The sequence below is a fragment of the Haematobia irritans genome, chromosome 3, assembly GCF_050003625.1.
Source record: "Haematobia irritans isolate KBUSLIRL chromosome 3, ASM5000362v1, whole genome shotgun sequence".
Classification (NCBI taxonomy): Eukaryota; Metazoa; Arthropoda; class Insecta; order Diptera; family Muscidae; genus Haematobia; species Haematobia irritans.
The window spans coordinates 123,189,127-123,201,917 of record NC_134399.1 but is presented as its reverse complement, the minus strand read 5'-3'; the positions used below and the strand labels follow the sequence as shown (position 1 = coordinate 123,201,917).

At 28.8% G+C, this 12,791-nt stretch overlaps 1 protein-coding gene across 1 annotated transcript in view; it reads right to left on the bottom strand.

Annotated features, from left to right (window-relative positions):
• The window catches only part of LOC142231166 (uncharacterized), a 329,286-nt gene that overhangs the window by 40,254 nt on the left and 276,241 nt on the right, over positions 1 to 12,791 (bottom strand). Inside the window, exons 12-15 of the mRNA XM_075301784.1 lie at positions 7,270 to 7,313; positions 3,871 to 4,013; positions 3,772 to 3,809; positions 3,569 to 3,664 (exon numbers count right to left, since the gene is read on the bottom strand). Coding sequence (XP_075157899.1) covers positions 3,569 to 3,664; positions 3,772 to 3,809; positions 3,871 to 4,013; positions 7,270 to 7,313 — 321 coding nt within the window. The remainder of the gene's footprint in view (positions 1 to 3,568; positions 3,665 to 3,771; positions 3,810 to 3,870; positions 4,014 to 7,269; positions 7,314 to 12,791) is intronic.

Here is a 12,791-nt window from a genome sequence, read left to right as displayed (position 1 = left end):
AGTTCTATAGAAAATTTTGTTAAAATTTTATTTTTTTTAGAAAATTTTGTCAAAATTTTAGTTCTATAGGAAATTTTGTCAAAATTTTAGTTCTATAGAAAATTTTGTCAAAATTTTATTTCTATAGAAATTTTTGTCAACATTTTATTTCTATAGAAAATTTTGTCAACATTTTATTTCATAGAAAATTTTGTCAAAATTGTATTTCTGTAGAAAATGTCAAAATTTTATTTCTATAGAAAATTTTTTCAACATTTTATTTCTTTAGAAAAATTTGTCAAAATTTTAGTTCTATAGAAAACTTTTTTATTTCTATAGAGAATTTTATTTCTATAGAGAATTTTGTCAAAACTTTATTTCTATAGAAAATTTTGTCAAAATTTTATTTCTATAGAAAATTTTGTCAAAATTTTATTTCTATAGAAAATTTTGTCAAAATTTTATTTCTATAGAAAATTTTTTAAAAATTTTATTTCTATAGAAAATTTTGTAAAAATTTTATTTCTATAGAAAATTTTGTCAAAATTTTATTTCTATAGAAAATGTAAAAATTTTATTTCTATAGAAAATGTTGTCAACATTTTATTTCTATAGAAAATTTTATCAAAATTTTATTTCTATAGAAAATTTTATCAAAATTTTATTTCTATACAAAATTTCATCAAAATTTTATTTCTATAGAAAATTTTATCAAAATTTTATTTCTATACAAAATTTTATTTCTATAGAAAATTTTGTCAAAATTTGTTTCTATAGAAAATTTTGTCAAAATTTTTTTCTATAGAAAATTTGGTAAAAATTTCATTTCTGTATAAAATTTTGTCAAAATTTTAGTTATATAGAAAATTGTGTCAAAATATTATTTCTAGAGAAAATTTTGTCAAAATTTTATTTCTGTAGATAACTGTCAAAATTTTATTTCTATAGGAAATTTTGTCATTTTTTGTTTCTGTAGAAAATCAATATTTTATATCAATATTTTGTTTCTATAGAAAATTTTGTCATAATTTCTTTTCTATAGAAAATTTCGTAACAAATTTATTTCTATAGAAAATCTTGTCAACATTTTATTTGTATAGACAATTTTGTCAAATTTTTCTTTCTATAGACAATTTTATCAAAATTCTATTTCTATAGAAAATTTTGTCAAAATTTTATTTCTATAGAAAAATATGGATAATTTTTCATAACATTTTCAGTGCTTTTTTAGCTACTTGTTTTTTGTTAGGATGTTTATAAATAGGTATCCCTGGTGAAATAATTTGAAAAAAGTGACTTTGTCTACAGTTAGTATCAGATTTACTATAGAAATATTTGCAATCTTGTTCTTCAATGTCGACTTTTCTAGTATTTTTATTTTGGCCAACATTATAAGTTGTTGAATCGATTTGAGGCGATTTTAAAAAATATCAAAGTTCGATTAGGGGACTTTGAAGATAATAAAAAATCGAATTTCACAGAAAAAAATATCACCAAATTATTTCAAGTTAAAAAGTTGTTTGAAGTTGAAAATTTATTCAATTAATAATTTAAGTTTTTGCTTCCACCGTATTTTCCCCCTTCAGAAAACAGTATTTTATCAAAACACGAAATTCCTTTTTTTCCATTTTTTTCACAATAACAAAAGTTGCTTCACAAAAGACGCTCTATCTCACAAACTAATTGACTTACAGACGTCAAATTGTGACACGAATCATTTGAAGGTTGGTACTATATAAAAATAATATGCATTTAATACTAGCGACGCCATCTATGTGTCAGATCGGGGACTTATCAGCCAACCTGTTAATTGATACTGTTAACTTTTTAATCAAGATAAAAGCATTAAATTAATTAAGTCAATGATTGAATGTTTTTAATTTTTTTATTAAAAAATTAATTGAAATTAAAAAAAAATTAAGTCAGTTTAATTTTTAAATAAACATTTATTTCAAACAATCAATTTTTAATCAACCTAAAAACACAAAGTCAGATAAGAAAGTAATTGCAAATTCAAAAAATTAATGGATTATTGCAGTCAACATCAATTAAGTTTTTAATTCAATCAATTAAAAAATTATTAAAAAATTCAATTTTCGAATCAAATTATTTAATTTTTTAGTCAAATATTTTTTATGCCCAGATAAAACTGCGATTGATACTAGTATTTGCGTGATTGAAGACATTTCAATTATAAAATTAATTCAATTAATTTCGTGATTGAATCGGAAAAAAATTCTGTGTGTGTGTAGTCGATTTTCGGATTACTCGGAGTATTAGTTGATCTAAATAATACAAAAAGTAATTAAATGGATATTCGATTTCGATTGAATTTTTTCTAAAAGTAAATTTCGAGCCAAGATAAAAAAGTTTGCAAAAACTATGTTTTTTTTTAATTTGAATAACTTACTCTCAATGCTATATGCTTTTAAAAGTCTATTAAGGTAAATTTAATTTTTAATGGTTTAAATTTATTCAATCTTTCCCTTTGAAATTTTTATTGTTATAAATAAGGATTTTCATTATTAAAAAGTTAATGTTCACAAAACATTTCTTTAAATTTAAATTTTCTGAATAATGAGATATACGGTTTCCGTCTTAAGTCTTTCGTATTTCATGTCGTTTTTGTTATCCTACAACTTTTCAGGCATAATACTTTCAAAATTCCATTAAAGCAATGGATAATGTATAAGAAGAAAAATATGTACATCACTATACTCTTCCCTATATCGATATTTTGCAAAAGAGAATTACAGATGGATGAAAGTACCATTGAATTTGGGATACATTCACAAAAAATCAAAAAATGAAAGACAAAAATAGAAATGCAAAAAATCGTTGGTGTAAGATTAACCAAACTAACACATTGACATATAGAGTGAGTATTTTAAATAAAAGTTCATGTAACAATTGTTGACATGTTCGAAATACTGACAAAACAAGTTTTGCCCTCTTCAAGAAGCATTAAACAACTTAAGCCAACAAAAAAAAAAGAGTATATTAATATGATGTTTCCTTTAAAATCATCTCACGTTTATACACAAAACGTCTGATGACTATCTGGGTCTTTATAGGGTTTTTGGTTTTCATCAGAATGATTTGAATGGCTAAGCTGACATTAACAACAAACAAAACCGCACGTACTCGTATTCATTCCTAGCCACCATTTAGAGCCCATCAAAAATATAAATGCTCTTTATAAATGAATTTGATGGGTTTTGAGTTTCAGAGTTGGCAGGCTTGTTGGTCTTTCAGGTTTAAATTTTTTCCTATCACTTTTATGTGATCACAACGACGAAATCATCACCTTTGTTGGTGCCAATGCCGCCACATCACTCTTAACTGTGCATACATTGCTTCTTTGTCACCTGTGTAATGCATGAACCATTTATTATGTATGAGTAATTGTGGAGCATATTGATGTCATGAATTTAAATTACAATCGTAATTGTTGTGAGAAGACCTTTCAAAAATATTTTTTCTACAATAGAAAAAAAAAAAAACAAATCAAAACACTACTAACTTTACACCATACAGCAGGTATCATAAAAAAAACACTTTGCATTTTTGTTTTAGCATAGCTCCTCACTGAAGTGATGGATGTTTCTTGGATATCTGAAGTTGTTGACTTGTGGTTTAATGAACTCTTTTTGTTTTTCTTCACTGCAACTTGTTGCCATTGTGGCTGGATTAACAAAGAAAGATGGTAATCTCATAAACTTTACAGCTTCAGTGACGAACACATATCTATTACTTCAGCAATTATGGATGTGACGTTTGCCAATCATTTACCATCAACAGGTTGAGTGCCCGGCCCTGTGAAGGCTATACTGAAGTATTTGTTCATATGGAAATTAAGTAAGTTTCAGAAAACAGGTTTCATAAAATTACCATAGTTGCAATGTGAAATGAAAGTAAATGTCATAGGAAAAGTAATTATAGATGAATGCCAATGTCAAGGCAATGTCCATATAAATCAGAGTATGAACGTGTTTAGGGATTTGATAATTCAAATATGTATGTGCCTTTCTCCTCTGTTGTGATGCAGGTTAATATGAATTTATGGAAACTATAGCATTTAGTATTAGGAAGAAAACGATATAGACTCACGGTGATTTTAGAAAATTTTACCAATTCCACATCTCAATTCTATTTAATTATGTCCGTCCATCAGTCTACGCATTGCAGATCGCCTTTATAGAGTAACGTAATTTTGCACTAGTCACTTTGGCTACTTCTAATCATAAATTCTAATTTGGATAGCCCCATTCAGATTTCTAACAAACATGCAAACACTATGAAAAACTTATTACACCACCTTTCTTTGGTGCAACAAATGTCGGCCAAAATTAATTTGTAAGCACTGTCAAACACAAATATTGTTACAAGTAACAATAGTCCTTCTTTTCAATAATCTTAATTTAATTTAAAAATTATGTAATGTAAACACTCGAGACAAAACTAATCTACCAAAAATTCAACAACATTTTGACTTTGATCAAATTTTGGTTGTTGGTATGACAAACGTTTTTCTCCTCCAAACTAGTAAATGCACGCAGAGAAGGAATATGATCACCTCAAACATATTTCAAGAGCAAAATGTTAGTTTTTTTATGGTGACCATGTAACATGTTTGTCACCAAAATGTTATTTTCTCGTCAAATATAACCTGCTTGCCGAAATCAGATACATAATTTCCGAGAAAATAACATGGTTGCGAAAACCATGTTACATGGTCACCACACAAAAATAACATTTTGCTCTTAAAACATGTTTGAGGTGATCATATTCCTTCTCTGGGTGTGCTTACTAGTTTTATTTTAGAAGTTTATTTCAATATTTGCAATCATGTTATAACCTCTATATATAGCGAAAACTTTTTTCAGTGTATAAATAAATATCCCTTCAATGGTAAATGTATCGAAGTTTTACATGTTGAAAGATGCTAGCTTGTACCTTCAAGGGAAAGGAAGAACTTACAATGGACTTTTACAGTCTCTGGCTATATAAATATGACCTAGCACGATACATAAGATTTTAAAGATATTGACTTAATACTTAAAAATGTTATTTGAAAGTTTTGTCAAAATTGTATTTTTATAAAATATTTATTCAAATCAATTTTCATTTCCATAGAAATCAATATTTTATTTCTATAGAAAATTTTTACAAAAATGTTCAGTTTTTGTTCATTATTTTCGTTCAATGAAAAGTTTTGTCAACACTTTATTTCTAAGGAAAATTTTGTCGAAATTATTTCTATAGAAAATTTTATCAACATTTTATTTCGATAGAACAAAAATGTTTATTTTCTATAGAAAATTTTGTCAAAATTTTATTTGCAAAAAATTTTTGAAGTACCTTTTAGTTGGAGATGAATAACATATTTTGCAAAATCTTTCAAAACATCAAGATTTCTACCAATCAATCAAAGAGTAAAAAATCTACCATTCTACCAAATGTGGCAAACGTGAATGTAACGTCACGTTGAGAAGCGCCATTGGGGGAAAATCAAAAGAATTAAGACACAAACGAAAAGAGAAACAATCGTTCATTTCTCACTTTTATCGTTTGTGTCTTAAGTCTTTTGATATTCTTTTTCAAATTTGTGACTTTAAATAAGACAACTTAACTTAAAATTAGAAGCAAACCGTCTGGAAGTGAATCCTATTAAAATTGTTTATGCTAAGTTTAGACGTGGTAGAATGAGTTCTTGTTCGGAATACAGTGGCCGGTCGAAAGAGTTTGTTGTCTACAAAGAGATAAACAATCTGGAAGTGAATCCTATTAAAAATTGTTATGCTAAGTTTAGACGTGGTAGAATGAGTTCCGTACAAGGTGAATACAGTGTCCGGTCGAAAGAGTTTGTTGTGTACAAAGAGATAAAAAATCTGCAAGAAATCTTTTCAACTATACAAATCAACGAATGAGTGTGAGGAAATTGTGTGCAAACTGGATTCTGCGCGAGTTCACTTTTGATCAAAAATAACGGTGGGGTATGATTGCATGTCGGGTTTGGAGTTGGCCTAGCGAAATAAATTATGTTTTTGACATCGACTTCATGTATGGCTACATAATTTCATTCCGAATTCCAACCCACTTCTTGCGATTCGACTCAAAAGCTTGGAAAAGGCAATAGTCGGCTGATACGCATTCTCTCCATTCTTCAGATCTATCTTCATCGACTATTTACTACCCTCAGACCTCAAAAACATGCTGGATGAAACTTATTTGAAGCTGGATGAAACTTATTTGACAAATCATACTCCCAAAATGGTATCGAACGAATGGAGGATCAGTGTATAACCCTTCAAGAGAACTATGTTGAATGAATATCCAAATACTCTCAAAATGGTATTGAATGAATGGAGGATCTGTGTATAACCCTTCAACAGAAATATGTTGAATGAATGTCCAAATGTTTTTTTAGTAATTTTAAGTAAAGCTCATCGTAAATCTAGGCCTCGAACTATGCTACGAATATTTGACTAACTTGAGATAATTCTCGCATAAAGTTTTGATTTTTTGTAAAAGTTAAGAAAAGTAACATAAAAAATATGACAATGGTGTATTGAATCTATTTTATCTGAATTCGTGGCTTGATTATTGACATGATCAAAAGTAAGAAATTCAGTCAAAGAATTAAAAAAAAATTTGCCATATAGCGTCGATTTAACATGCTTTTATTTAATATCCAAAACAAATTTAATTGTATTGAAATTTTTTCGTAATAAAGTTTGTGCCCTAAGTCTTTTAATTTTTCTTTAATACTCACTGGAAATTTTCTTATGTTGAGAAATGTCACTGTGTTTCCTTTATAAATTTTCATCAAGAAACTCGTGTATTTAATAAAAGATTCAATTGTTTCGATTTTTATATCGAAAAACTTCTTGTATTGAGAAAATTACCTAAAAAGTTGGTGCGTGAAATTTTCGCAATAAAGTTTGTGTCCTAAGTCTTTTATTTTTCTTTAATATTCATTGCAAATTTTCTTATATTGAACAATGGGACTGTGTTTACCTTATAAATTTTTATCAAAAACATCGTAAAAAAAATAAAAATAAATTGTCTTCATTTTTCTGAATTTTTTTTCTGTTATTGAGAAAATTACCTAAACTGTTTGTGTCCTAAGTCTTTTTGCTTTCTCTTTAATAATCACTGGCAATTTTTTTTATATTAAATAATGTCACTATGTTTACTATATCAATGGAATGTGAAATATTTTCGTCAATAAATTCCTGTATTTAACAAAAAAATGCGCTAAAACATTTTTATTACATACTCTCTTACATAATTCATACACTGACGTACTGGTCTTCTGCCAGTATTTTTCTCTGTTTACATGAAGTGTATTCGTAAGGAAATTCCATTACGACACTCGGCTAAAAGTTGTCTTGATTTTTATAAGCCTATATCAACATTATTATGTTTGTATTCGATTACTTGATATGTGGGTTATTGGAAGCAGCATTTGGTTAAAACAATATACTGATCATCAATATGCCAAAGGGGCTCATCTTCAATAAAACGATTATGGTGAAAACAAGTTGCTGGCTTTGCTGCCACACTGAGCAATTGAGTGTAACAAATTGTGGATGGTGGTTATAACCAGTTTTTCTTTTATTTTGATAATTTTTTTTTTTGAAGCGCAAATTAAAAACTTTACGATTCAAGGCAATGAAGTAAACAAGTTGGTCATCTCAGATGAGGAACCAAAAAATAATTATTACAAAAAATAAATTTCATTTTCAAAGTTGTCCATACATGTTTGTTTGACTATGAATTCAGCATGACAACATCAATAAACATCATAATCATCGTCGTCGATGTTGATGATGATGATAATAATGATTACCCTCAGTGGACTATCAAACGTTATATAATGTCATAACGGATCAAGCTTGACTAAACAACTCAGTCGTATTAAACCGCCTGCAGGGAGATTTGAAAAAACTCCCCGTATTAAAGTTTTTAAAAACTAAAAAAACAGCTAACATGAAAGCTTTTGTGTTAAGAGTTACATCTTTAAAATACGACATTTTATAATGTCAAAAGTGGAATTTTCTGTTTTTACTATGGAATTTTGCAGCTGCAAATTTTGGCGCGAATTATTGATTTCTGTTTCATTCACTAAACTTCTCTATGGGTCTGGTACATTCCAGAGAAGCACTAAGTCCATCTTCTCCATGGATTGTTGTTTTGCTTGATGTAGTATTGCTTTTATTGTCATTATGATGCAATCCCATGTGAATTAATGACCACCAGCAGCTGCACAGATAGTCTGTGTTTCATCATCTCATCATCTGAGGTAACTACATTTGCTGCCATTCTCATCTACTTGAGCAGCTACAGACTCATCATTTCAATCATTCATCAACATTCATCTATCCAGCTTTTGTTCGTTTCAGTCATTCATTGAGTGTGCAACTATCTTCCAAGACTTTCCAAGTGAACATGGAAATTAGTTACACTTGTTTACCTACAATTGAAATACACGTTTTTTTGTTGGTGGTATTAGGTGTTTTGAAATTTTATTTAAAATTCTGTGGAAATTGAAAATGTAATGGGAGAATTGATATGATATATATGTGAGAGAACAAATGCATCATGAGTTGAAAATGAAGAACAAAAGGAGAGTCCCAGTGCAATGAGGACCCAGTGAAATTATGGAGACCAGATTGAGATCAAATGAAGCCAAGCGAACTTCTAAAATCCTTAAAAATCTACCCTCATCACTGGGGATAATTAACTTGAAGTAAAGAAGGGCTGGCACAATTGAGAGGAAAATCACACAATGGCTGCAGACATTGGTAAATCCCAGATTTTCTAATTCTATCCCCCATATTCATAAAAGTTAACATAAATTTTAAACCAACTATTACCAAAAAATTCCTTCTATAAACCTACAGTAAATTATTATGAATATAGACATAAGTTTTTAGCCAAGTTTTAATCATTTCCTTAATTTTGTTGATATAAATATCAATTGAATGTAAAAATTGTGAAAATAAATGAAGTTGTTAAGATCCTCTTGCTTTGCAGTTTGTTTCATTATAAGATTATGACGTAAGTTTCTGTGAAATATCGCATAGGAACAGTATATACAGCAAAGGCCATATATAACCAACTACGTGATACCCTATACCAACCGTAAGTAAATAATTTAATATTTTGTGAGTTGAATTCCTTTTTTTTAATTTTTTTTTTTGACAGAAATGAAGAAAAATCAGTGTAAATATTTGATACCGAAAATTATTAGGAAAATGGGTGATCGGTATTAAGGTACTATATATCTCAATCCGAATGGAGTATTCGACAGCAGTTTAAAAAGAAAAAAAAAACTACTTATCCCATAGAGTTCGTTTTCTAAGTCTTTTGTTTTACCTAAATATTAAATAAACAAAAATTTTTGTTTTGGATAAATATTTTGTACACTGGAAAAATTGATGCAATCTAAATTTAAGAACATGCAATTTACCGGATATGAAGGACAAATTACATAAAAATAATGAAATATTAATTGGAAGAACGTTTATAATCTTTGCTAAATATTTTTTACGAAATTTTCCCCCAGCTAAATAACTGTTTCTTTATTCCAAGTACGTTTGAATTTTTTTTTTAACTATACATGGGGAGCCACCGTGGTGCAATGGTTAACATGTCCGCTTTGCATACATAGGGTTGTGGGTTCAAACCCAGTTTCGACCGAACACCAAAAAGTTATTCAGCAGTGGATTATCCCCTCTCAGTAATGCTGGTGACATATTTGATGACTTCAAAGCTTCTGTAAGTGGTTTCACCACAAAAATGGAGTACAATGTAGTTCAATTTCCGTACTTTTTCTCTTGTGTAATAATGCTATTGTAATATCACATTTTTAAAGGTTATTACGATTATTTACGTCATTTCCTTGGGTTAATAGTTCTCACGTGCACGCAAAGAAAAAAAACGTTTGGAGAACTTGTGCCGAAAACGTTTTTCTTTTGTTAGAGTTTTTTGAATTGCTTCGAAAATTGTAAACTTTTATCACCAAAAAAATTCGTTTGTTACAAAATTTTTATTTTTTCAATAAAAAAAGTTATTTTTGAAACAACAACACAGTCCATTTCGTTTATATCAAACACTGTTCTTTTCTGACTTTAGGTCTTTAATAAGACACATTTTACAGTTCAAAATTTAATATACTATAATGTAGTGTTGAATATTTTTTCGGAATTTTCCGAACATATCTGGAATATATGTAAACAGAAACAAAAACAAAAAATTTTGGTCGAAGCGGGGATTGAACCCACGACCCTTGGCATGCAAGTCGGACGTAGCAACTACTGCTCCACGGTGCCAAACTAAATGTTTGTTTCTGTAAACTTTGTTTATTCGGTTCGTGGGCACCGCAAGCTATACTATATAAATATAACTTATATGGATATTTATCTATTGATGACCATAACAGGTACATAGCTCAGTGGTTAGTGTTCACAATTTCGTTCATAGGCGTTCACGATTTCATGAACGGCATTCGTTTTCCTTTGACCATGAAAAGTCTTAAAATAATCGTTAGGCGTTATTATGCCAACTCCCTCGGTGGTGCAATGTGCTAAGGCGACTGTTAACGCGTATGGTGCAGAAAACACAGGTTCGAGTCACTCTAGCGGAAATCTTTTTTTAATTTTGTTTATAAAGTCGTAACCATAACGTTTTCAGATCATGAACGCTGGTTGTTGTTTCGACAACGTATGGTGTCATTTTATCTTTGTCAGGTGGGTTGATTCACTTTCATGAACGAATCGTTTTGAAATGAGCACGCCGTGCATGATTTTTTTCTATGAGCAGAGGTCCCCCATTCTCTAAATGTCAACATATGTCATATTCTGACTTTAGAATTTTTTATTTATATTGCCAAAAATTTGAAGCCCCGAGTAAAAATTGAAAGATCTTCTTTGATACAATTAGCTATGAGTAGATCCGAAATATTATAAGATCTAATCATATCTAATTACTATGAAACTAGATCTGATAAGATCTCAATATTGGCCTAGATCTGATGTCTTAGATATAATTATATCCATTCCTATATATAATTGGATCTAATATTAAATGTGGTCATATATGCAATATATACTTTTATATCTAATTCTATCTCATCATATGTGGGTATATCTGCTTGTATCTATCTTGAGATGTAATCATATATATAACAATTTGGACACCCTTCTTCCCCACCAGAAACTTAAGTTCAAAGTAAATCTATTCAGTTATGTAGAATTTGAGCAAACAGAGAGACCAAATTTTATAAAAAAAATAGGTAACTCACTTTATATGTCCTGAAAATGTATTAGACATAATTATATCTATCCCTATATATAATTGGATCTAATATTAGATGTGGTCATATACTTTTCTATCTAATTCTATCTCATCATATGTGTGTATATCTGCTTACATCTAAAGAAGCCAATTTTGAGATCTAATCATATATATATAAATATTTGGACACCCTTCTTCCCCACCAGAAACTTAAGTTTAAAGTAACTCTATTCAGTTATGTAGAGTTTGAGCAAACAGGAAGGAAACTTCGCAAAAGATTATTTATGATTTATCGCTCGATATATATGTATTAGAAGTTTAGGAAAATTAGAGTCATTTTTACAACTTTTCGACTAAGCAGTGGCGATTTTACAAGGAAAATGTTGGTATTTTGAACATTTTTGTCGAAATCAGAAAAACATATATATGGGAGCTATATCTAAATCTGAACCGATTTCAACCAAATTTGGCACGCATAGCTACAATGCTATGCGTGCCAAATAAATTTCCAAATTCGACTCGACTATAATTAAAAATTATGCTCTCCTCGTGGTGCAAAATTGGCGGAGAAGCAATGAATGTAATATGAGCTTGTCATAGGACAAATGTCCACCGTTTCAACAGACGCTGCAATGAATTTGCATCACTTCTTAAGATGAGATCCGAATTCAGTGTTTTGAATGTGAATTAAAAATTTTGTGATATGTTCCCAAATAAATAATTTTTATATTGTTTTTATGATTTTTAAATGCATTCTGACGCTTGTTTAAAACGTCTTTCCTCGAATAATTTCCAAAATTATCAATTTTTCTATAATGGATTTAGCAGTTTTGTACCAAAATTTGAATAATTTGTACCAATTTATTTATTCGTACTCTTTTTTTTAACTATTTGAAAAAAAAGAAAACAAAAAATTACACATTAAAATATGAAAAAAAATGAAGTAAAAAAACGTCCTGTGTAGTTAAAATAATTGAGGACATTTTTGGAAGTACTTTTAAAGTTGTGCCTTTAGAACAACTCACAATTTTTTTGATGGGAAAAGTGTGGAACTACTTTTAGTTGGTTTATTATAAATTAATTGTCGAGTTATTTTGATGTCTAATTTTTTATTCAATTTTATGAAATAAAACATTAATTGAACCTATAAGTTCAGTCTATAAATTTTTAGCTAGGGGGGCTATAGCCCCCCCTCCTAGGAAAATTGTCTAGCTACGCTAATGGGCTTCTTAAGAAATAAAATCGGGATATCGAACAAGCACAAGAAAAATAAATATGAAATGATTCGATATAATTTAACAAAAAATATATATCTATAACAAAAATGCTTATGAAGTTGTCAATGTTTTTTTTTTTTGATGTCTTATTAAAATGTTAAGATGTAAATGTAAAAGTATGAAAATATTTTTTTTTTAATTAGTGTAGGTTAATATATTGCTTACAATTCAATACATACCATCATTTCAAATACGAAACTAAATATTAGGCTGGAAAAAATAATTCAAATA